The sequence below is a fragment of the Lepidochelys kempii genome, chromosome 18, assembly GCF_965140285.1.
Source record: "Lepidochelys kempii isolate rLepKem1 chromosome 18, rLepKem1.hap1, whole genome shotgun sequence".
Classification (NCBI taxonomy): Eukaryota; Metazoa; Chordata; order Testudines; family Cheloniidae; genus Lepidochelys; species Lepidochelys kempii.
This window is the reverse complement of record NC_136397.1, coordinates 19,718,111-19,742,978: the sequence shown is the minus strand read 5'-3', so window position 1 is coordinate 19,742,978 and position 24,868 is coordinate 19,718,111. Positions and strand designations below refer to the sequence as shown.

The 24,868-nt window shown below is 44.3% G+C and overlaps 1 protein-coding gene across 1 annotated transcript in view; it reads right to left on the bottom strand.

Moving 5' to 3' along the window:
* Window positions 1-24,868, bottom strand: part of PLCH2 (phospholipase C eta 2) — a 318,005-nt gene that overhangs the window by 264,158 nt on the left and 28,979 nt on the right. The window contains exon 2 of the mRNA XM_078849302.1: window positions 20,626-21,008. Within this exon, the coding sequence (XP_078705428.1) occupies window positions 20,626-20,737 (112 nt within the window). The 5' untranslated portion in view covers window positions 20,738-21,008. The remainder of the gene's footprint in view (window positions 1-20,625; window positions 21,009-24,868) is intronic.

Here is a 24,868-nt window from a genome sequence, read left to right as displayed (position 1 = left end):
TACTGCAGCAGGTTTTTAAGTAGACAAAGACAGCGCAAACAGACTATATGCTGTTTCAAACAAAGAAAACAACAATGCTCCTTAAGATATATAAACTCTTAATGAATCGCAGGCCTTTTTCCACAGGTGCAGAGGAGAGCGGAAAACAGAATCAGATAAATGAGGAAGACTGAATAAAAGCAAACTGCAAAATCTCCGAGGAGAAACTGGTAATATGTTTCATAAACTGTGGCATTATTGTTGTTGTTAAGGAAAGTTCCACTTGGGTAAGAGATTTATTTTTAAATTATACACTGCTGCTAGCCAGCAACACCACAAGCTGTCAGATAATACAGAGATAGACAAATGCTGTTCCTGGGCAGCTAAACAGCTAGAAAAATCAGTCTTGTATCATCCATCAGGTTCAGTGTACATGCACTGCTCAGGAGATGCTTTTTTCCTTAATTCCCTTTTCGCCTGTCTGTATCTCTCCCTAGATTAGTACAGTCTAGAGACATGTACAGATGGGTAGGGACAATCATTAATCACTTCCTCTTTGGTGAGTATCACTGAGCTGATTGTTTCTTTGCCATCCTCTTTTGAATGCACTCTTTGGTTGTCATTTTATATGTGCATTTTAACCGGCAATATTTTACTGGCAAGCCAATGGCACTTATCAAATTCAACCCTCCTATCCAGATCATTGGTGTCTGGCTTGCCATATTACATAGAGTTGCCAGGCATCCAGTTTTTGACCGGAATGCCCGGTCGAAAAGGGATCCTGGTGGCTCCAGCCGGCACTGCCAACCAAGCTGTTAAAAGTCCGGTCGGTGGCGTAGCAGGGGAGGGGCTAAGGCAGGCTCCCTGCCTGCTCTAGCTCTGCGCAGCTCCCAGAAGCAGCCACCAGGTCCCTGAGGCCCGCAGGTGCAGGGAGGCTCCACGCACTGCCCCCACCCCAAGTGGCGGCTCCGCAGCTCCCATTGGCTGGGAACCGCAACCAACGGGAGGTGCAGGGGCGGCACCGGCATGCATGAGGGCAGTGCACGGAGCCTACCTGGCTACCCATGCGCCTAGGGGCTGCAGGGACCTGGCAGCCACTTCCTGGGAGCCATGGTAAGCACTGCCAGGACTCCACACCTCAAACCCTCTCCCACACCCCAACCCCCTGCCCCAACCCGGAGTCCCCTCCCACACCCAAACTCCCTCGCAGAGCCCACACCCCTAGCCGGAACCCTCACCCTCCAACCCCCCACATCCAGCCCCCTACCCCAGCCTGGAGCCCCCTTCTGCACCCAAACTCCCCCCTAGAGCCCACACCCCCCCAAACTCCTGTCCCAGCCCTAAGCCCCCTCCCACTCCTCTCATCCCCACCCCACCCCAGTCCCACCCAGAGCTGACACCCCCAGCTGGAGCCCTCACACACACACTCCCACATCCAGCCCCCTACCCCAGCCCTGAGTCCTCTCCCAGAGCCTGCACCCCGCACTCTCTCCCAACCCCTCGGTCCCAGCCAGGAGTCCCCACCTGCACCCCAAACCCATCATCCCTGGCCCCACCCCAGAGCCCATACACCCAGCAGGAGCCCTCACCTCCCCGCTGTGCCCCAACCCTCTGCCCCAGCCCTGATCCCACTCCTGCACCCTAAACCCCTCATCCCCGGCCCCACCCCAGAGCCCACCCCCACAGCTAGAGCCCTCACCCCCCTCCCGCACTCCAACCCCTACCCCTGCCCAGTGCATGTGAGTGAGGGTGAGGGAGAGCGAGTGACGGAGGGAGAGGGGATGGAGTAAGTGGGGGGGCGGGGCCTCAGAGAAGGGGCGGGGCAGAGGTGTTCAGTTTTATGCAATTAGGAAGTTGGCAACCTTAATATTACAACACAATTCTGGTCATATTTCCATACCTAAGGGTGTAGCCAGGTTGTATTATAAACCTAATTTAATCCTTGTTGCATAACCACGTTACTGGGCTTGATGGAAGAATCACGAGGCGACATTCTAAGGCATTTTTTTGCAAAAAGGTCAGATTAAATTATCATAATGGTCCCTTCTGGCCTTAGAATTTATGAAAAACTGAACTGGCCTGAAATATTCCAGTTTTACTCTGGAGGCAAAAGGGAGTTTTTCTGGAAAGCCTGGTCAAATTGATTTTGAACTGCAGGTCAATAAAGATTACCCCAATTTGAAATGTAGCTAGTTCAAACCTCTAGTTCAAAAATGACTTGTTAGTACCACTTGAAACTTTCCATATAGTTAAAATCACCTTGAAAACTAGTGTGGTGGCTTTAGCTGAATAAATTAGTTGCAATTAAGCAAAAGTATTAAAATTTAATAATTATTTGCTACGGTTAAAATGCATATGTGTCTGTCTGTCTCAGACATGTACACACACACTCTGATCCAGAGTCATTACTTTCAGGACTGGTAGAAAAATAGTAATTTTCTTGCAAGAAGTTTTAATGAAATTTTCCATTTTTAGGCTTAAACTTTTCAAATTTTGAATTTTTTCCCCATCTCTAAACAACTGTAAAAAATACTTTGCATTTCTATAGTGTCTTCCATCCAATGATCGCCATGTGATCTGATAATTTCTTAAAAGTGAAGCCTCAACTCCACATTACAGATGGAGAACTTGAGGCAAGCAAAACTTTTGATATGGTCTCCCACAGTATTCTTGCAAGCAAGTTAAAGAAGTATTGATTGGATGAATGGATTATAAGGTGGATAGAAAGCTGGCTAGATCATCGGGCTCAAAGGGATCAACGGCTCGATGTCTAGTTGGCAGCTGGTATCAAGAAGAGTGCCCCAGGGGTCAGTTCTGGGGCCAGTTTTATTCAACATCTTCATTAATGATCTGGAGGATGGGTTGGATTGCGCTCTCAGCAAGTTCACGGATGACACTAAGCTTGGGGGGAGAGAGACGCTGGAGGGTAGGGATAAGGTCCAGAGTGACTTTAAAACATTGGAGGATTGGGCCAAAAGAAATCTGATGAAGTTCAACAAGGACAAGTGCAGAGTCCTGCGCTTAGGACGGAAGAATCCCATGCACCGCTACAGGCTGGGGACCGACTGGCTAGGCGGCAGTTCTGCAGAAAAGGACCTGGGGATTACAGTGGACGAGAAGCTGGATATGAGTCAACAGTGTGCCCTTGTTGCCAAGAAGGCTAATGGCATTTTGGGATATATAAGTAGGGACATTGCCAGCAGATCGAGGGACGTGATCGTTCCCCTCTATTCGACATTGGTGAGGCCTCACATGGAGTACTGTGTCCAGTTTTGGGCCCCTCACTACAGAAAGGATGTGGACAAATTGGAGAGAGTCCAGCGGAGGCCAACAAAAATGATTAGGGGGCTGGGGCACATGATTTACGAGGAGACGCTGAGGGAAACTGAGCTTATTTAGTCTGCAGAAGAGAAGCATGAGGGGGGATTTGATAGCAGCTTTCAACTACCTGAAGGGGGGTTCCAAAGAGGATGGAGCTCGGCTGTCCTCAGTGGTGGCAGATGGCAGAACAAGAAGCAATGGCCTCAAGTTGCAGTGGGGAGGTCTAGGTTGGATATTAGGAAAAAACTATTTCACTAAGAGGGTGGTGAAGCACTGGAATGGGTTACCTAGGGAGGTGGTGGAATCTCCATCCTTAGAAGTTTTTAAGGCCCGTCTTGACAAAGCCCTGGCTGGGATGATTTAGTTGGGGTTGGTCCTGCTTTGAGAAGGGGGTTGGACTAGATGACCTCCTGAGGTCTCTTCCAACCCTAATCTTCTATGATTCTAAGTAGCACTGAAAGGATTTGAGTGTCAGTGTCAGAGCCCAGGCAGAGAATCAGGCAAAGTGTCTTTGCTTGAACCATAAGACCATCCTTCCTGCCACGAGTCAGCGGCCTGTATTGCACTGTATCATTTCCTTTTGACATAAATACTGTCTATAAGCCAAAAAAGAATGCTTGCTTGTCAAAATCAGTTAAAAGAAATGAATCCTGCAATGCCAGTTAGCAGAGCTACTACGGCAAGCAGACAAAACATTAGAGCTTGATGTTAGCAAGCAATGGCTGATCTGGTTGCATCAAAAATGGCATTAAAACTGTGTGGAGCTCATATGGTTTTACCACTAAACCATGGTAAGCCAAGTGCAAGGAGTCTGCAAAGAGTCACAAATGAGAGAACTGCTTAGAGTAGTGAGCTGTAAATATAGGGCCAACGTCAGAGCTATTTCAATGTATCTATGCTGAGGACTTCTGTCTCTCCTTTTACCGTCCCCCCTCCACATACTGTAAAGTAAGACTTCTCTCTTTATGCGTCACCATCTGTAGACTCAACCATAGGAATTTCGCACCACTTAGGTCTCAATTCAGCCAAGCACTTAAGCACGTGTTTAGGTCCCAATAATTTCCCCCATTACATCCAATTTTATCCATAATAATAAAAAAAAGGAGCGAGGGGGGGAAACTAGTTCCAACAAAGAAAGAACAAATACAAAATGTTCACAGAAATTTGCAGTTTAAATGACTGATGTTTCTCTGACCTTGCCATTTTTATCTGGACCCAGAAGATGAAATCCCTGTCGGGTGTACAAATCAGCTCTCACACCATTTCTGGGCCAGGCGATTCCACCTGAATTCTCCAGGCTGAACATCACACCCTTCAGAGATTCAGCCAACTCTGGCAAAAGCCAAGAACAGAATATAAACTTGATGTCTTCCTGGTACCTCCTCCAATATATGAATTAAGATAAGGAGTACCTGTGGCACCTTAGAGACTAACCAATTTATTTGAGCATAAGCTTTCGTGAGCTACAGCTCACTTCTTGGTTAGTCTCTAAGGTGCCACAAGTACTCCTTATCTTTTTGTGAATACAGATTAACACGGCTGCTACTCTGAAATATATGAATTGTAACTCTCTGCCCTATATCTTACTGAGTATGGAAATTACAAAGAACACCCCCGCCCCCTAGTGTTAACTTTATAGCAAGTATTCCCTCTTGCAAATAAGTGACCCTGAAGGTTCTGATGTTACAGCCTCCCTTCCCCCTCATGCCCCATGCACATATTACTCATTAAAATTATACATCACTTTAAATAAGAGGCCAAATTTATAACCACTTTGGCATAATTTAATGGGAGATTTTCACAGTAGAAGATAAAACAACGTGTGGCGTGAAGTCTCAGATGATTTTGTAACCAGAACTTACTCCTGCTGGGTGCCCCATACATTTTGTATCCCACATCAGGGAAAGGTATTTAAAACGAGCTGCAGAGGAAAGATTTTCCTAAACTACAAACCGCAAGTAAATTAATTCAACTGCACTATTATTTTCAATTCGCAAGGTCCCCCCTGCTTATTCCAGGCCAGGAGCTGAGACCGTAATGCGTTTATTTGTGCCTGCTCATGCAAACATGAGTCCGTGCTTCTGGCTGCCTCCTTGCATGCATAAACAGATGCACCCGTAAATAGCACAGGTTGTTTTTCGTGAGGCCTGTTGAAAATGTGGCTGGAGCTGAAACCGATAGTTAGAAGCTGCATCAGGAAATGTCAGAAGTATAGCCTCAGTGCACTGCCAGCTAGGGACAGGCCCAAGCAATGGAGTACAAATCCAGCCCTGGACGCAAACTAACCCAATATTTCATCCCACAGTTGGGAACAGACTCACCATAGAGCTGGGGCCTAGCTATAAAGTTCCAGTGTAATTCTGGATCCCAATTCCCCCTAGGTTTGGGGATGTTCAGATCAGAGGATAGTATGGATCCCTCTCTAAGAGTTAGCTGGGACTGGAGGTGCATACACGATGCATAGCACTTAGGGGTCCATCTCTCACTGTGCAGATATAACAATCTGTCACTAATTCGGCATGTCACATTAGCGGCCTCAAGGGGGAGGAGGTGTTCCTCCAATGCAATCACTTTTGATTTTACTTACGACCCATCTTCAGTTTTCAATATTCTAGGCCAAATTCTGCTATTTAGATACATGCATGCAGCTTCCAGAAAGAAGGGAAGCAGGCTACTTAAGGAGACAGACTGGCCTGTTCCTGTGTGATGAAGAAGGGTCTTCAGTCTGTATTCCTTGGTTGGCAGATGGAAAGGGACTAGCCTGGGACTATGTACACCTGAGAGTTCTCCCAACTCTGACCTTGGATAAGTCACTTCCCTCTGGGCCTCAGTTTCACTATCCATGAAATGAGGATAAAGACAGAGCCTTTGTAAAGTGCTTTGAGGTCTATGGGCCAAAAAAGCTAAGCAACAGCTGGGTACTATTATTATTGTAACATTTACTTTGCTTTGGAAAGTCAGGGTGTGCGTGGGGCGGGTGGGGAAGAACCAGCTTTGGGATCTGATGGAAACTTTGACACTGGCCGAGCTTGGGGATTAGAATCTGAGAGTTCCTGGCTCCCATCCTGATGCTCAATTCACAAGATTACACTGCCTCTAGTAGATGTGGACTGACTGACACTTATTTTAACTCACCTCTGTGTCCCTCTCTGATTTTTACTCTTAATGTTAACAAAAATTAATTGCATCGTTTTTCCATTCTTAGCACATCATCTCACTCGCAAAATTAGATTAGGTAGCTCTAAACTAAACTACATGTTACCTAGGATACATAATGATTTTGGTAAATCAACCTTTGCCTTTTGCAACATGCTCTTCACTTATTACACAGTCTTCACTGCAAAAGGCATACCACTGTTTTTCTTGGGAATATACCTATGGGTCTCTGTAATAGAATATCTTTGTGTGAGGGGAATGCTTTTCCAACAGATCCCCTACAGCACTTACTCAAAGCTGACCATACTTCTAGTTCTGCAAACCCCACAGGACTCTGTTCCTCTTGGGGTTCACTAACAATAGCCTGCAGGTTGGTTCACAAATGGCTGATAATTAACTCAATCCCTGACAATTCCACCTGACAACGGAACCTCCCATGTGTCTCCCATCTCTAAATTCTTTGGGTCAAGTCCTGCTGTCTTTATTTTTATTTCAGTCCTGGCTAGAGGCCTCCACCAGGATTCAGGCCCTAGGCGCTGTGCTAACTCACACTAAGACACAGTCAGTGTTTACAATCTAAACAAATTAGACAAAGGCGAAGTAACTTGCCCAGGATCTGGCAAAACAGGGAACAGAACGTGGGATCTACCAACTCACAGTCTAACACCTTATCCACTAGACTACAGCCTTTACTCTATTTTCATTTGGTCTCTGTTCAGGCAAGATTCTTATTTAAACCAGTGAGTTTTCTCTGAGTAGTGACTAAATAAAGATTTCAGGATTTGGCCCAGGGTGGATTTGATTTAAATCAAATTTTTGCTGTTAACAAGCATGTTACCTCTGGAGACACAAATCCACAGTTTGAGAACTGCAAAACTAAGTATCTCTGTGGAATCTTCTAGACTGAGCACTGAGTCCCATTTGTTAGATAGAAAGATTAACCTAAATAATCTATACAGAAGCCTGTGGAACCCCATAAGATTGGGTCCCTAATCTGTGAACTATTGGAACTCATTTACAAAACTTTTCTTAAACATTCCATGAATATATTGTCTCTTACTATAGAATTAGAATTTATAATCCCTATTCCATAATGAGATATCTTTGAGCTACAATGTATCTATCTTTAGATAAGTTTTTTCCTCAAAACCATTTTGTCAAGGTTCCTCCCCCACTCTGAACTCTAGGGTACAGATGTGGGGACCTGCATGAAAAACCTCCTAAGCTTATCTTTACCAGCTTAGGTCAAAACTTCCCCAAGGTACAAAATATTCCACCCGTTGTCCTTGGACTGGCCGCTACCACCACCAAACTAATACCGGTTACTGGGGAAGAGCTGTTTGGATGCGTCCTTCCCCCCAAAATACTTCCCAAAACCTTGCACCCCACTTCCTGGACAAGGTTTGGTAAAAAGCCTCACCAATTTGCCTAGGTGACTACAGACCCAGACCCTTGGATCTTAAGAACAATGAACAATCCTCCCAACACTTGCACCCCCCCTTTCCTGGGAAATGTTGGATAAAAAGCCTCACCAATTTGCATAGGTGACCACAGACCCAAACCCTTGGATCTGAGAACAATGAAAAAGCATTCAGTTTCTTACAAGAAGACTTTTAATAAAAATAGAAGTAAATAGAAATAAAGAAATCCCCCCTGTAAAATCAGGATGGTAGATATCTTACAGGGTAATTAGATTCAAAAACATAGAGAACCCCTCTAGGCAAAACCTTACGTTACAAAAAAGATACACAGACAGAAATAGTTATTCTATTCAGCACAATTCTTTTCTCAGCCATTTAAAGAAATCATAATCTAACACATACCTAGCTAGATTACTTACTAAAAGTTCTAAGACTCCATTCCTGGTCTGTCCCCGACAAAGACCAGCATATAGACAGACACACAGACCCTTTGTTTCTCTCCCTCCTCCCAGCTTTTGAAAGTATCTTGTCTCCTCATTGGTCATTTTGGTCAGGTGCCAGCGAGGTTACCTTTAGCTTCTTAACCCTTTACAGGTGAGAGGAGCTTTCCCCTGGCCAGGAAGGATTTCAAAGGAGTTTACCCTTCCCTTTATATTTATGACACATTTTATCAAAAAAATCCGATTTAAATTTTAAAAATCTGCTTTTTTTTTATTTTTTTTTTTTAAATCATTGATTTTTATCCATTCTGATGTGGCCTTATGATTCTATAGTGTCTATTGACTACACATTAGCAACACAATAAGCTGGTTGCAGCTAAATTGAAACACCCTGGAGAAACCTTACCAATAAAGAGATGCGTCATCTAATTCTAAGCAAGTACTCTCCCGGCTACCCACGTCACTAGCACAATCCTAGCATTAGTTCAAATCTCACTCCTGACGCAGAGAGAGTTCACAATGATCCAACTCCAATTAACATTGTGTTCAGAGAGCTGATGTCAATTCAAACAGCCTTTCATTTATAGCAGTCGCCTTAACGCAGCCCTGAATGCGAAAACCTGCTATGCGGGTCGTATGGCCCACGTGGACAAGCAGTGCGCTATCTTCTCATAGCCAAGGCAGTCTTATCAGTGCCTCTCTCTCCCCTGGTGCATGGTAACCCAAAGTGGATGGGGATTGCATGTCTGTGCATAGCAATCTTTCATCATACCCACAGGGCAAAGTAGGCCCAGACGTGTCAGAGCATATTTTAGAAATAGAGGATTATTGAATTTACCACATCCGTCTTAATGTTGACTTTGCTAATAATGCTACTTTGTTGAGGACATGTAGCTATTAACAAGAAAACTGATTAGTAGCAGCCCCTTATCCATGTTCCATCATTTTTTACTTACTAATATGTCTGATCAACCAGTTAGTCATGACCCACACAGAAAAGGGGCATTTCCCTCCCTTAGGACATAACAGCTCTAACAAGCAGTTGCTCTCTTTATCGACAAAAGGGGGGGGGGAATCACAGAGAACACAGAGTTTCAAGCACCCCCTGAAAGCAATGAATCAAGATGCAGGAGCAGACTGTAGGCATCTGGTGATACTCTGGTTATCATCAATGGAGCTACGCTGATTTATATCAGTGAGGAAGCTAACCTTCTTCCTCTTTTCCTTCAACCCTTTCTTGCACATATGCTCACCTAACTGATCCAAACGAAGCTTCATATTTCAGAGTATAAACTAATTAATCAACACGGAGCTCTAGAAGTCATCCCACCTCATCATGTGCCAAATGGAACAACTGGCCTGTTTCACTGTGAGAGGATTTTTTGCCTTCCTCCAAAGAATTAGGCAACAGCCCAACACCAACATTATCACTGCAATGAGGATTGCTTTGCTTTGCACTTATTGTGATGTGAAGGCTGAAATCAGTGATGGGTGCAGTAGGATGGTGACAGCTAGACAACAGTCAGTCTTAGCCACAAAAGCGATTTAGGAATTAAGAAGAACAGAACAGACTCTAGAGGGTGCAAGTAAGGTCACGAGCAGGGCTGCAGAAGGATTCCTCTGTGGAAGGCCAGCTTTTGTTTGGGATCAAGCCCGCTTTCCCTGGAATGCTGCAAGAGCGGCACTGTGACAATAAAGATGCTGTTGGCTCCTTGCAGCTATTTTTCATAGCATCCCTTCACAGCCTTTATCCCTCACCCCCCTTATCAAAACACATGTACATACAGCCATCTGTAATATTTCTACGTGTAAAAGGCACTTATTGTTTGAGAGGCCCCAAAAATATAATCTATCCTAAAAATAAAAATATCCTTGTCATAAATATAAAAGGAAGGGTAAAACACCTTTAAATCCCTCCTGGCCAGAGGAAAAACCCTTTCACCTGTAAAGGGTTAAGAAGCTAAGATAACCTCACTGGCACGTGACCCAAATGACAAATGAGGAGAAAAGATACTTTCAAAGCTGGAGGGGGGGGAACAAAGGGTTCTCTCTGTCTGTGTGATGCTTTTGCCGGGAACAGAAAAGGAATGGAGTCTTAGAATTTAGTAAGTAATCTAGCTAGATATGCGTTAGATTCTGTTTTGTTTAAATGGCTGATAAAATAAGCTGTGCTGAATGGAATGTATATTCCTGTTTTTGTGTCTTTTTGTAACTTAAGGTTTTGCCTAGAGGGATTCTCTATGTTTTGAATCTGATTACCCCTGTAAGGTATTTACCATCCTGATTTTACAGAGGTGATTCTTTTACTTTTTTTCTTCAATTAAAATTCTTCTTTTAAGAACCTGATTGCTTTTTCATTGTTCTTAAGATCCAAGGATTTGCGTCTGTGCTCACCTATGCAAATTGGTGAGGATTTTTATCAAGCCTTCCCCAGGAAAGGGGGTGTAGGGTTTGGGAAGGATTTTGTGGGGAAAGACGTTTCCAAGCAGGCTCTTTCGCTGTTATATATTTGTTAGACGCTTGGTGGTGGCAGCAATAAAGTCCAAGGGCAAAAGGTAAAATAGTTTGTACCTTGGGGAAGTTTTAACCTAAACTGGTAAAAATAAGCTTAGGGGGTTTTCATGCAGGTCCCCACATCTGTACCCTAGAATTCAGAGTGGGGAGGGAACCATGACAATCCTCTTGCAAGATAGTTTATATAACGCAGCAGCAAGCAGAATAGCTCTTCTTAATCCTGTGCTACTGGGAGCATGTGGAATGGACTAGATGATCTAATGCATCTTTTTCATCTCTAAATTTCTGTGATTCCATTATCTCCTTTTCAAATCCCTCGCAAACCCAATTTACAAGAGAGAGAAAGAAAGCAATCGCTGTCAATGTGGTTTGCAAATAAGAGAGAGGTCTGCAACATCATAGAACTTAATTTGAATAGACTATAAAAATGGACAGAACTCCTAAAGTGAATAAATAATAATAATCAGATCTGTCAGCGGCTGTGCAGCCCTGATTCAAAACCATTTTATTTCAGAAGCTAAAAGCTATTATAGATCTCAAATGAAACAGGATTTTCTGGACAGACATAGAATGCTGTGTGTTCTAACATCAAAGAAATTGACATTAGATTTTTTTAAAGATTAATACAATTTTCTGGACTCCATTAAGGCCGTACTCAGTAGGTGCAACAAACAGCACTTTATGCTTGTAACATATACCTAAACTTTGAAAATCTAGAACAACTAATAGCAATATGACAGATATTTGCATTAGGAAGCAATGCTAGACCCCTGAAATTTATTAGATAATAATCTCAACTCTACCTTGATACTATATAGGGTCACTTTTGTAGGCTGCAGCCACTAGGGAAAGATAATTACATCTGCTCCAGCCGGCATGGAAAGGACATTCCATCCAGCGGAAGGCAGTGACAGAGCATATTATACAGATACTTTGCACATCTCAAAGGGTCTCAAAGAAGAAAGCTGATAACCCTCCTATAAGTGAGAATTATCCCAGTTTGTATATTAGGTAACTGAGCCATGCTGAGGTCATAGGACCTGCTTAAACAAAGTCGGTGGCAGAGATAGGATTAGATCCCAGCAGTCTCAACTTCTAGTCCCCTGTTCTGCCCTGGAATCTTCACAAAACTAGGAGTCAGGAGGTCCTGCAGTCTAATCCTGGCCCTACCTCTGACTCATTCTTTAGCCTTGGACAGGCACCTCCCCCTTCTGTGCCTCAGTTTCACCATCTATAAAATGGAGATACTACTATTTACCCAGCTACCTCATGACAGTGTTGTAAAAGACTGAGTAGTTAGTTAGGCCTCAATCTTGCAAACACCTAAGTGCGTGCATACCTTTCCTCATGAAAGGAGTACCACTGAAGTTAATGGGACTGCTCACATCAGCGCTTGGGGTCCCAGCTGCCAGCCGCTGTGCTCAGGGACTCTGCCGTCCGCCGCCAGCCCCCACAGCCAACTGCCATAACCAGGGACTCCGTTGCCCATTGCCAGCCCCAGTGGCCCGCCACCACGGCCAGGGTCTCTGCCGCCTGCCCCTGCCGCTGCGCCCGGGGCAGCAGTCAGAGTCCTGGGCTCTGTGGGGCAGCAGAGTTTAATCGTTAACCGAAACCAATAAGACTGATGCTTATCGGTTAACCAGTTAAAGTTTTACATCCCTAGCCTAAACTTTGTGCTGGAGTGGCCCCCTACATGGGAGCAAATTTCACTAGGCATCCATAACCCTGCAAGGTCTGCTTTTAGAGAAGTCTGTCTTTTGACTTCTATGAACTTTGGATCAGACAGACAGTATTCATAGAATCATAGAATATCAGGGTTGGAAGGGACCTCAGGAGGTCATCTAGTCCAACCCCCTGCTCAAAGCAGGACCAATCCCCAATTAAATCATCCCAGCCAGGGCTTTGTCAAGCCTGACCTTCAAAACTTCTAAGGAAGGAGATTCTACCACCTCCCTAGGTAACGCATTCCAGTGTTTCACCACCCTCCTAGTGAAAAAGTTTTTCCTAATATCCAACCTAAACCTCCCCCACTGCAACTTGAGACCATTACTCCTTGTCCTGTCCTCTTCTACCACTGAGAATAGTCTAGAACCATCCTCTCTGGAACCACCTCTCAGGTAGTTGAAAGCAGCTATCAAATCCCCCCTCATTCTTCTCTTCTGCAGACTAAACAATCCCAGTTCCCTCAGCCTCTCCTCACAAGTCATGTGTTCCAGACCCCTAATCATTTTTGTTGCCCTTCGCTGGACTCTCCCCAATTTATCCACATCCTTCTTGTAGTGTGGGGCCCAAAACTGGACACACTACTCCAGATGAGGCCTCACCAATGTCAAATAGAGGGGGACGATCACGCCCCTCGATCTGCTCGCTATGCCCCTACTTATACATCCCAAAATGCCATTGGCCTTCTTGACAACAAGGGTACACTGCTGACTCATATCCAGCTTCTCGTCCACTGTCACCCCTAGGTCCTTTTCCGCAGAACACAGAATGCATCAAACAATAAATTGATATACCTTATGGAAATAGCCTATGGAATTAAGGCCCCAGTTCATCAGCGCATTTAAGCAATACTTCAGTCCATCCCGGTTCAGCAAAGCACTTAAGCACAAGCTTAATTCAGACACGTGCTTAAGAGCTTTGGTAATTTGCCATGAAACAAATACAATTCTAGCAGACATTTAATGGGGCTCCAGAAAAATAAACAAACTTTCTATGGAAAGTAATCCAGCGTAGAGAGAGTTGAACAGAGAATTACATCACTGTTTGTATCTATAACTATATTGCTATGAGACAGTCTAAAATATCCCATAGAAGGGTTTCTATTCTTTATTGAATTCTACAGAATTTTTTCAAAAGGGACTACACTTAGGCTAGGATCCTGCAAGTACTTCCTCTATTTAAACCACTGGGGCTCTGCATGGATGCAGGGATCTGCCCACATGGAACAACTTGCAGGATCAGGGCCTGAATCTTATTGTGGCCACTGAATTATAATTACATCTTACCTTCCAGAGATGGGGACAAAATGCCTGAGGAGAGACCAGGAAGACAAAGTGTGCATGTCTTCACATGTTAACTCAGAACTGTAATTGCTACTGCAGGAAATTTTGAAACAGTTAATTTCCTCTCACTCTTCAGATGATTACTTTGAAAAAGTAAAAAGCATTGCTGGAATAAGCTGGGGTTCTTTTTTGTGGCCAGATGATTATCTTGCATTACATGGAACAAATTACACAACAGCTTACTAAATGGTGCAGAATATCTCACTAGTTATTTCTCCCTGTGAACCCAAGAAGCATGTTTAGATGGACTAGCTCTACTGGGGAAAAAAACCCACTTAGGTAACTAGAGACAAGAACTGGCACAGCTGCCATCCCTTATGGATCTATCTTTCCACTGACGTGCTGTAACCAGTGAAGTGGGTTTCACTCCCATCAATATTAGTAGGAGCAACACATGTAGGTCCAGACCCTCAGCTTGTGTAAAAAGGGTGAAGCTACACTGGTTTATACCGAATGGGGATTTGACCCATCAGGTGAAATTCATCCCTGTGCAAGACCAGGACAAGACCTAGGGACAACTTAAACCCTACTTTAAGTGCTTAAGCAGTGCACATGCCAATGCACAGGGGTGAATTTCATCTCATGGGCTAGATTCAATCAAATGCAGCCTAGCTTTAAGAGGTGCAACTCCCATGGGAGCCAAATTCAGTGCTCCTCTTGTGCATCAAGCAACCTGCCCCATCTCCTTCAAATCCCTTCTTACAACACCCATGAGCCCACAAAGACTTTCAACAATGGCCACTGGACAATTCCTCTGCTCTCTCAACAGCTGATGTTTTAAATTGTCTGTAGCATGAGAAACTCTTTAGGGACCATTTCTTCCTGCAAACACCCTGACAGCACTCAACAAACAGCAGCAACAGTGAGCCATCATCATTCTTAGGGTAAATATGTAAGCTCTCAACTCAGATGTTGAAACACTTTAGGGTTAAGGGGCCTGAACATCAGCAGGTATAAATTCAGATTGCTCCACTGACTTAACAGGAAGATTTTCCAAAACACCTAAGGAATGCAGGAGCATAAGTCCCAATCTTCAATTGATGCTCCTAAATAACATAGCAGCTTTTGAAAGTCTTCCCCTAAGTCACTGATTTACACCAGTCAAGGATCTTACTCGGGACCTTTGGCTTTTAAAAAGTAATCATTGGGTTTCACTTGCTCTTCATATTGTCCTCACACCTGAATGATGAGGGGATGATTATCGAAACTCCCTCACAGGTTTCCACCATCCAGTGTTCCCTCTGGAACTTACTCATTAAAAATTAGAGAAGAAGAAAATTATTTAAGTGAATTCAGCGCTGGTGGCTGAAAGATGCAAAGGTGAAAGATGAAAGGTAGCCATGGAAGTTGCATTAGCACAAGCCATAAAAAGGGACATTTAATTCTATATAAGGCAGTGGTGGGCAACCTACGTCCCTGTGGCCCACGCAGCTTCCCGCAGCTCCCATTGGCCAGGAGCTGTGGGCAGTCATGCAAATGTAAACAAAGCGTGTGGCGGCCCATCAGCGGATTGCCCTGACGGGCCGCGTGCGGCCTGCGGGCTGCAGGTTTCCCAACACTGATATAAGGTCACACAATTTTTGACATTTCTTTCTTATTAGTATCAACTGCTCTTACCACAAGAAGGGAAACAAACAAACAAGGGCAAAAACCACAGTGAACTTTTGTCCTCCCAAAAGTTTCAGCAGACTTGCAAACAGACACAGCACGTGTGCTGTTCCCCTTCTCAGGAGACTGTGAGGGAGCCCGAGGCACACATTTTTACTGCTGACAGTTTGCATGGGGCTAAACCCTGAGTTCTTTATACATTTTTTCACGGACTTTAGGAATACAGAAATTGCCAGACTGGATCTAGCCAACTATCCTGCATGACAGTGGCCAGCATCAGAGGAAGTTTCAGAGGAAGGTGTAAGAACCACACAGTAGCAGATGTGAGGGCAGCTAATCCATATAAGATGTCCAGTCCCTTTTTGAATCTTGCTAAGTTCTTCGCCTCCATGATTTTCAGGCGTTCCATGGTCTAATTACACGTTGTGTAAAAAGATATTTCTCTTATCTGTACTGAATTTGCCCCCTTTTAATTTCATTTACTGTCTCCTTGTTTTTGTGGTATGAGACAGGGAAAACAGAATCTTTTGAGCTACCTTATCTATTCCATTCATTATTTTATCATGTTCCCTTTCACTCGTCTCTTTTCTATAGTAAACAATCCCAGGCTTTCCAATGGCTCAAAACTAAGCCAATTTCCATTAGTCCCATGAGTCAATGGGAGTTTAGCAATCAGTAAATAAGTGAGCTAAGATTTGGCCCATGGTAGATTGAAAGTTAATGCTCCTCTTGAAACAATGACTAGGACTGGCCTCATTTCTTCCTCTCCCATGAGGGCCCCAACAGATCAGAGTGCACAAGACCCAGAAAAGCAGAAACCCCTGAACATGGAGAAAAAACACTGAATTGTGAGCTAAAGGATGGAAAGAATTTGAAAAACCAGCTACTCAGCCTTGCTGTTGAACTGGAACTACACATTGCTCTGGTCTCTGGGCCTAAAGAACAGTCAGTACATTAACTCACTGCATCAGGTCCCCAGTTCACATCCTATGTTCACACACAGGCTTTGCAGGCTGTTTGTTTTAACAATTTTGTATTTTCCACAGTTAAATGTAATGCAGTCGTATGGATGCTAACCCACAGATACAGCCTGGCTGAGCATACACATACCTAGACATATTTTTTTCTAAGACAGGCTTCTGTGCTACTTCCCAGTACAGGAGAGGGAAGAGCGAACAACAATTACATTAATCATCCATGTCTTTAAAAAAGATTGAACTCCTGCTAGTTATTCATTTGCTAAGCTACCTTTTCAAGGCCAGTCAGATCTGTTAGGACAACATACCATTTGGTAGCATTCAGAATTTTCAGTGTTTCCCATCTTATCCCTTTTAGTTGTATCAAGTTTGCTCAAAGGAGAAGTTGTTCACCCATTTTATGTATAATTGACAAGTCCCCGAGATCACTAACATAACTCATTCTGGCGCCAGCATACTATTTGCATGAAACATCAAATTTTTTCCCAAAACTTCATACACATCGAGAGAATCCCATACCACACACACACACACACAACGAATTGCATCAGCTGCTCCTACATTTACTGACCATTTTAAATTTAACCATTTTAAGGGGATGCCCAGTAGTTTCTAATGAATATTTTTTCCTGGACAAGTCAATGATTTAGGTGTCTAATAGAATTCAACACACCCTCGTTGGACAATTCCATCATTTTCTATGCGTATACCATCTGAAGTCGCTGTCCCAACCTGGAATGGAGCTATGCCATCTAAGGATCTAGCCCATTGACTTGATCAACAGGTTTCATCCCTGTAATCTGATTTCAAGTGCTATCTGATGTGGGGGACTGGCAATTTTTTTTTCCAATATGCGTGCAGACCGGCAGCCAATGGCTCGCAGACCGCCACCAGTCCACGGACCACCACTTTGAGTAGCACTGATCTAGAGTACACGTGTTTGGTCAGTTTCCTGTTACTTGCCCTGAAGAAGAAATGATGCACATTCTACTGAACTTCTAATGGTGACCTCAAAGGACTGTTTTGACTTGGCCTTAAATTCTCTCTCTCTCATGTGGGGAGAAATCAACTTTCTACCTGTAATTAACTCTCTTGCCAGCTTCATTTTTACATATAATATTAATTGCTTTCAGCCTACATCAGCTAATTAGCAAAGAGAACAAGTCACCAAGTTGCCCACTGTCCAGTGAGGATGTTCCATTTAATTAACTTATTTGTCAGGGGCATCACTGTTAACCAGGCTTCAGCGGCAGATGAACGTGCATGGTGAGAGATTCAGATGGTGAACCTTAGCAGGGGCTGTTCAGCTTTTCCCTCAGAAGACTGTTAGCCACTATCAGTCAGATTGACGCTTCAGGCCAAACTGTCACAGTAGGTGAAAGGGAGGGTGAACAACGTGTTGCCATTGCCTGCTACAACCTGCATTTGGATGCACAAACCAGATATTTAAATGCCTATGTGTACAGTTGTTGGGATTTGTATTTGAAAGTGCTTATTTGCATGTGCAAATGCACTGATTTTGTGGCCGCATCAGATGGGATTTGCATTCTTGTGTCTGGAATAATAGGTGCATGTGTGTGTGTGTGCACACAGACACACACACACACCCTTTCTGCAGGTACACTAGATGCATCATAGGTTTTTGTAGGAGTACACAAGGTTTTGTTGGCACATTGGGAATGCTCACACATTCTGTGGGCACGTGTGCATTTCTACAGGCACACCCACTGTCCCACTTTGGGTTTATACTGAACCATTTAGCAAATCAGGGGCCAAATTGCCCCATCTGGTCCAGCTGTCGATGTAAGTCACCTCATTCCCATAAAGACCCATTTCTGTTACAAAAGCATATCCCTCCTAAGAGATGGTGGATCACAGCTGGTTTGATGGCCTCCTTGCCCCACACAGTCCAGTGCTGTTTGAAGACTGGTAAGTATAAAGGGTACTTTTATTCTGCCTTCCCAACTTCCCTGTGAAATTGGGCCCATGCCACTTTTTAGTGCCAGGCTTCCCAATTTTGGCACATTAGGGAATGACATCAAATATGGATTGTCATTATAAGACCCCCAACAAGCTGGAGTGCCCAGTTTGTGATGTTGGTTAACACTGTGTTAAAGCCCTGGTGACCACAGTTCAGTTTCCCATTTATTCAAGTGGATCTCAAAAACATTAAGACAGTCTATTGGGGCCTAAATGTGATTGCCTACATAAAGAGATTATTAGGCCTAGCATGACTCGGGAAGCATTTGAAAGCTTCATTTACTGCTACATGAATCTCTCTTTACAACCACAATAATCTTATGGTACTATGTACCACAAATTCATAACACAATTATCCCACAGATTCTATGGGATGCACTTATGAACACAGACAAAGTAAGCAGCTCTTTTATGCAAAGCAACATATATAAACACAGCTCCAATTTCAATCTCCTTAAATGATAGCCAGTAACACAGGCATTGAGGATGAGTTATAGACTAGGGTCGAGCACAACACACTGCAGGATGGGTTTTAATCCTGTCTGTAACACAGACACAATGTGCAATTTTGGGCAAATGACTCAACCTTTCCATCTAATAGTTACCATGAGGTTTCTGTGCACTGTGCCAACATAAAGATCAAGGCTAAGTAAACCAATACCACTACAGACAGCGATCCTCCCAGCTCTCCCAAGGTAAGCTGTGCTGGCTTTGGTCAGTACTTGGGCAGGGGACCTCAAAGGAATGAAGAGATGCTATGGGAAGTGGCGCTAATGACTTTGCAAGGGGACATTCTTCCCTCCAAATTAGAATTGGGCCAGAATAGTACTATGAAAAATTGCGTTGCTAAGGTGTCATCATAAGGACAGCTTGTCAAACAAAGTCCTTTCAACTCATGGTCATTAAAGATCCCGTGCATCTCTTAGTAAGCATTGGGGGTTAACCCCAGGCGTCTGGGCAAGTTCCAGTGCAGATACATTTTGCCTCACCAAGTGACTGTTGTTTTAACTGGATTCTGCATCCTTTTTCAGTTCAGTTGAACAGTTATGTGGTGTTGCTGCAATCTTAGAGATGGTAATGATGCATACTAAATCCTAGAACAGACATCTATCAAACAGCTGCTGTAAGACGTGATCCCTCTATACCCCTTACTTACCTGAGGCAGGGATCAGAGGTTTTATTCGTTTAGTGCTTTGAGATGCTCAGGTGAAAGGTGCTGGAAAGAGCATATTTTAATTTACCCAGCTTTACACTAGTAGAGGCATGGAAAAGGGCAACAGGCTTGTCCAAAGTCTGTGTGTGAGTGAGACAGACAGACAGACACAGACTGACTGACTGGTCTGTTGTGTTGTATACGCTACTAAGACTGATCACAAAAGTCTTTCTGAACATTTACTGTTCAGTGAAACTTAAGAGGCGAGATTCTCTGTTGAGTCCTGGGCTATGCCACTGGTTCATGGTCTCCTAGGGACCATGTACCAGCCCAGGATTGCTGGAGCAGATGACATTCTGGCCACTCTGCCTTCATGTCTCAACACATCCCTCTGCACTGTCTGAGTGGTGCAAAGGGAGTGGGACAGATCAGAGAATCCGCCCCAATCATTTGTAAGCCAACCACAGTACAATGCCCTAGTGCAGTGGTTCTCAACCTGGGGTACGTGTACCCCTGGGGGTACTCAGAGGTCTTCCAGGGGGTACTTCAACTCATCTAGATATTGGCCTAGTTTTACAACAGGCTATGTAAAAAGCACCAGCAAAGTCAGTACAAACTAAAATTCCATAGACAATTATTTGTTTGTACTGCTCTGTATACTATACACTAAAATGTAAGTAAATATTTATATTCCAATTGATTTATTTTATAATTCTATGGTAAAAATGAGAAAGTCAGCAATTTGTCAGTAATAGTGACATGTTTGTATTTTTATGTCTGATTTTGTAAGTTTTTAAGTGAGGTAAAGCTTGGGGATACACAAGACAAATCAGACTCTTGAAAGGGGTGCAGTAGTTTGGAAAGGTTGAGAGCCACTGCCGTAGTACAGCCCATAATCAAGAAAACTAGATGCTCCATGTAAGACCACAGCTTCCAAACGAAAAACCACAAGAAAAGAAGTTTTAAATACCCAACAACAATAAAATCAGGAGCTATTCAGCTTTCACTTACCTACTGCGATGATGTTTGCAGACAGGAAGTGGTGACACTTTTCATTATCAAGTGATGGTTCTTCTGGATGCAGCAGGTCCCCTAGCATGGCCTTTGGATATGCCAGAGCCATTGTAGCCTCTCAAAGCTGCCCCTTCAGAACGTCCACTCCAAGCCACGCAGCGTGTTATTTCAATTCTCAGACTGGAAAATGGAAAATGTCATATTGGCACAAAAGATTCAGTTCCAGTGATAAAAAGAATCTTCAGGGAATCAGGGGCTTTCTCCTGCCATTTAGAGGATAGTCCCAGGTTCCTACAGAATTCATGCAGAGTCTCCTCTCTGGAATTCCAAGCTCGCCTTGCCAGGTCCAGAAGACTGTCCTGTCTCAGTCCGATTGACACCTGCAATACAAGATGGAGGACAGATGTTCAGGTACTGCTGCTAAAGAGAAGTTACCACTGTCTTCTGCCTTGATGTAGTGAATCCCTTGGCCTTTGCATTCCAGGTGTTCAGAGTGACAGGAGCTGGAATTCAGCATCTCCTCCCAGTACGTACTGCGTGTTACACACCTAGTGAAGACATTTTTTTTCCCAAATAGTTGAAATAACCTCATCTATTCTATCATGAAGAGCAAAGCTTATAATAGCACCATGCTGGATTATCCACAATGGACCAAACTCTGCTCCTGCTTACACACATTGGGCAGATTGTGATCTCATTTATGCTAGTATAAAGCCAAAGTAACTCCCATGATTCACAGGTGGGAGTGAGAGCAGAGCCGCACAGAGGACTCTGGTATTTCATTCAATTCATTTCATTTAAGAGCGCTGGAGTAGAAGCGGGGAGAGATCAGTTCTGTCAGCTACAGGTTCTCAAGACACTATCAGATGTATCTTGCTGTAATTACAGTTTATCACATATATTTCAAATGCAACCCTGTTTGAGGAGAAATCAGAGAATACACCACGTCCCTAATGGACACAAATAGCTGGGAGCAGCGTCTGTTAGGATGTTTGTTTGCTCATCCACCCCTCCTCTTAGCTTCCATATCTTCATTTCCCTTTTCTCTTACCTGCTGTCACCTCATCTCCATACCTGCATCCCCACCCCACCCCCCGCCCTTCCAGCCAGGCATCCTTCTTGCATGGGCTGCAGGAAAGGCAACTTTCTGCTCCGCACAAATCTCCCTGGGCCTCCTTCCTCTCAAAGAAATTAGAGCCGACTCTGACGCAATGATCAGAAAAGGCTGTGGGAGAAAACTCTGCGATTCTTGTATTAACACTGTAACCATTTGACTCCATGCTTTTAATTACAAGTTAAGCCCTGGAACGTTGTCCGGACAGGTTTTGCTGTAATAACAGAGATCTAGTCTGAAGTGAACTTCTAGACAGAGATGGCAATGAGGCATCACTACAGAATTTGTAAGAGGCGAGGGGGGAATATTAAGGTGTTTTGCTTGTAGCAAAACAAAAATCTAGTTCAAAGGTGTCCCTTTTACAGCAAGTGCCAGTCAAAGTGAGAGGGGCCTTCCACGTTTGCTCCCTCATCCAACTACAGCAGGAAACAGTTTCCTCTCCATACTACAACACTGCAAGCCTTTTCTCCCCCAGTCTGTCTTGCCCCAGGTACCCTGGAGGAAGGAACGCCTCAGCCAGCAAACTAATCCTTAGACAGTGAGTTGAATGCACAGTTCCTTCACATACGGGACGTCAGGGCTTAGCAATATTTATGCAGTGGAAAATGTTAATGCCACTGAAACCACAGCATTTTTACACCCACATGGGAGAGGATCTCACCAGAGACAAGGGCATCCTTCAGGAGTGGGGTTGCTTCACTCAGGAGGGTCTCAGCACCAGGGAACCTTGACTGCAGAGGAGAGACCCCTACACATTGGCATGAGTGTGTGCAAGCACAAGGCGGGCTCTACGAGGTGTCAGGAGTACCATTGTCCCCCCGACAATCCCAGCAATCTCCTTCCATCAGCACATCACCCCCTGCTTATCCCAGGCCAGGACTTGCAGCGACCCCGTGTGGTGACGTTCAGTAGCACAGACTGCCGTCAGCCTGGGACCTTGAAAGGCTGAAAGAGCCACAAAGTCTGTCTGCATCCAGAAGCCTTGCTCAGGAGAATTGTTATACACCCATTATATTCAATACAATCACTCCTGACCCTTCTCCATCATAAGACACATCTTAGCCACACCCACACCTTCCCAACCCAGCAGTGTCCTTATATTTATATTGCAGGCGCTCTCCCCACCCCGTCAGCCATTCCCCTTCCATGGGCCAGGGAAAAGGAGGCAGGACTCTGATCAGACTCTTCTGCATCATCCCCCCTCCCAAAAGTCGGCTCTCACTGGGGTGTGATGCTCCTCTGTTTGGACTGAGCTGGCAACATCGGAACCATCTGATTCAGTTCCAGTGGACCTAGCTAAAAGCCTTTAAATATTTATTATCTATCTAGATGCTCCATCAGGGCTGCAGCCGTTCCTTTCTCAGTGCCTGCACTAGGACTGCCTTAATACCATGTGGGTGAAGGAGGAGTGGGAGCCAGACAGCATCCACCCCGGAGATAACTTGTGAGAGCCCATTGCTGAGGGATGCATCCGATGAAGTGAGCTGTAGCTCACAAAAGCTTATGCTCAAATAAATTGGTTAGTTTCTAAGGTGCCACTAGTACTCCTTTTCTTTTTGCAAATATAGACTAACACGGCTGCTACTCTGAAACCTGTCATTGCTGAGGGAGTTGCTATTGAGCTGTACGCTACCCAGGTGCACAGTGACCCAGAGCTGTCTGTAAGCTCTTTGGGGTATGGGCCATCTTTTTGGTGCGTGTTTGCACAGTATTTAGCATAATCGGGTCTTGGTCCCCGATGGCTGCCTCTAAACACTACTGCAATACCAAAAAAGAAAAGAAAAAGATACTTTCAATGGGTGGGTGGTTTTGATCCCACTCCCAGATGCTAGTATCCACACAGCAACACCCAGCTTCATGGATGCCTCCTTGTTGGCACTTTCACCAGAGAATTGAAAAATGGAATGGGTTAGGGGGAGCCTGAATTCCAACCCCATCCCCACAGCCAATCCCAGCCTGGTCACGGCCGAAGCACGTTAACAAGGTAGTGTGGGAAATTTGCACTGCCACTTTCTGGGCTGTGTCTGTTCAGTGGTTGGAAGATTTCAGTCTCCAGGGTTCTCCATCCAGTAATGCTCACCACTCCCCGACTAAAGGATCCAACACACCAGCACTGCTCACCTCACTTAATAAACACCCAGACTCTCCTTCGTGCATGTGAACTTTCTAGCTCTTTTTTAAATGTTACTATATACTGCCCCTTGCTTTCCATACACCCAGGGACAGGAAATCTCTACAGGCTTCGGCTTGTCTCCAAACACCAATCCCTAACCACGTCTTAGAGCAAATAAAAGAACACAAGAGACTTTGACACACAGCCACTGCCCCACCTCCCACAACCAGTCCTCTGCAACGGCATTTCTAGAGTGCTCCAGAATCCTAAGCAGCTGATGAAGAGGTAGTCAGAGAAAGAATGGCATTGTGTCTGCCTTTCAGTGTGGGAGTCACGGGGGAACGCAGTGCCTGATCTGTCTATCACACATACAGACACACACTTTCTAGAAAGAGAGGAAAATCAGAAGCCACTTTTGGTTCAAACTACCATGCATTCTGCTAATGGATCTTCAAAATACATAGCCCAGTGTAATAAACACACTCCATTGCCTTATTTCTTTGTGCTCCCCCATCTGTATCCACCTGTTATCTTTTGTCTTATACTTAGACTGTATGATTTTTGGAGTCGGGGCAGCCTTTTCATTATCTGTTTGTACAGCGCCTAGCCCAGTGGGGTCCTGGTCTGGAACTGGGGCTCCTAAGTGCTACTGAAATACAAATAGTAATAAGAAAAGGAGTACTTGTGGCACCTTAGAGACTAACCAATTTATTTGAGCATAAGCTTTTGTGAGCTACAGCTCACTTCATCGGATGCATACTGTGGAAAGTGTAGAAGATCTTTTTATACACACAAAGCATGAAAAAATACCTCCTCCCACCCCACTCTCCTGCTGGTAATAGCTTATCTAAAGTGATCACTCTCCTTACAATGTGTATGATAATCAAGTTGGGCCATTTTCAGCACAAATCCAGGTTTTTTTCATGCTTTGTGTGTATAAAAAGATCTTCTACACTTTCCACAGTATGCATCCGATGAAGTGAGCTGTAGCTCACGAAAGCTTATGCTCAAAT